Source organism: Pygoscelis adeliae, unplaced genomic scaffold (genome assembly GCF_000699105.1).
Source record: "Pygoscelis adeliae isolate BGI_AS28 unplaced genomic scaffold, ASM69910v1 Scaffold505, whole genome shotgun sequence".
NCBI lineage: Eukaryota > Metazoa > Chordata > Aves > Sphenisciformes > Spheniscidae > Pygoscelis > Pygoscelis adeliae.
This window is the reverse complement of record NW_008824811.1, coordinates 474,683-476,265: the sequence shown is the minus strand read 5'-3', so window position 1 is coordinate 476,265 and position 1,583 is coordinate 474,683. Positions and strand designations below refer to the sequence as shown.

The window sequence follows — 1,583 nt, the reverse complement described above, 5'->3', positions numbered from 1 at the left end:
CGGAGAGCATCGCGCCGCGGGCCGGGCGCCTGTCACCGCCGGCCTTCGCAGACCGACCCGCGCCGGGAGACGGCCCGGCTCCCCGCAGCCAACAACTTCTGGCCGGCTCCGCCAGCAGCTTCCAGCGGCTTTGCTCTTATTTTAAATTACTGTGACCCCCTTTATTATTATTTTTTTTTAATTTGAAGGGCAACAAACTCTGCAGGCATCCGCCGCGGCTTTTCCCCCCTCACCTCGCTGGGGACCGTGCGACTCACGGCGATGCTGCGACCTCTTGGCCAAGCAAAAAAGTTCTAAAACATCGTTTGATGGAGGACCGCTCCTGGGCTTTCTGGGAGGCATCGCTAAACAACTTTAATCCCACACCTGACATTTGGGCCGGCCGCCGGGATGGCTGCTCATTCTGCGTCTAACTTCATAAATCCTCTCAATTCTAAAGGGTTTTTTTTTAATGCTCAGAACAAAACGCCAGGTACGCACACAAAAGCTCAAGGCATTAAATCATATCATCTGCTAAAACCCAACAACTGCTTTTTTTTTCCTTAAGGAGCGTAAAAATGTTACTCACACCGTACCTAAAAGAAGTCAACTTCCAAGAAAGAAACCACTTACAGCTAAACAAAAAGAAGCAGCAGTTGCAATGCAGCTGCCTTATCACCAGAGCAGGAGCCACAGTCCACGTTTAATTAAGGGAAAAGATAAAAACCAACAAGAGAAGGAAATCCTGAATATCGCAGATAAAAAATGGAATGACTATGGATCAGGCTGACACCAGAATAACGTGGTTTAAAATAAACACGATATATCAGCATTATATGGCGTACAAATCTGTGCGATTACAGTTTACGGATTGTATTCCTGCTATTAAAATGGTACTCTTCCCTCTAATGATTTTCAGCTAAACCACCGAATCTACCAATTCAGAATTATGTCGGGCAATGTTCCATTCTTTGCAAACGCTCAATAAACTGATTTGAACTGCGGCTCAAAACTCGTATTAAAACTTGGTTAACTATTCACCTGACAGGTCCCTAATGACAAACACAAACTTGTTCTCCACACGACAAAAATTGCAGTGTTTTCAGTCATTCTGAGGACAGAAATCGTCCAGCTCTGACAGTCTGCACTCGAAAACTTAAGTAAGGCTTAGATCTTCTTGACTTCAAGTTTAGTTTTGTTACCGCAAATTAAACGATGCATCCGCTGGCGTCCCCCAGCAATCAGGAGGGGGATGCCAAAGGAAGACGCCTTGGGGACAGTCGCTGACGAGCACACGGTAGCAGATCCCGGTCCCTGCCTCACTCCCCCCAGCCGGCCCCCCGCAGCGCCCTGCCCGAACCCTCCGGCAGCGCCCTGCGCCCAGTGCACCCGTTTCAGCCGCCTTTCGTTTTGACGTTGTCCCTCCTTTCCCTCCTCCTTCCAACGGGAAAAGTCTTCTCAGCCTCGCCGCTTCGGTCCTCTCGACCTTCATGCTCAGCCGCCGCCCCTTCACCCCGCCGCCTACGAAAGCCCGGCTCCCCTCAGAGGAGATGCTTTCGTGCGGCGAAGCTCCCCGCAGACCCCCGCGCCGCCGCACCCCGTCG

General features: G+C 50.9%; 1 protein-coding gene across 1 annotated transcript in view; it reads right to left on the bottom strand.

The window, feature by feature from the left end:
* Positions 1-342, bottom strand: part of CRAMP1L (Crm, cramped-like (Drosophila)) — a 48,836-nt gene extending 48,494 nt beyond the window's left edge. The window contains exon 1 of the mRNA XM_009324247.1: positions 234-342. Within this exon, the coding sequence (XP_009322522.1) occupies positions 234-342 (109 nt within the window). The remainder of the gene's footprint in view (positions 1-233) is intronic.
* Positions 343-1,583: the final 1,241 nt, after the last annotated feature.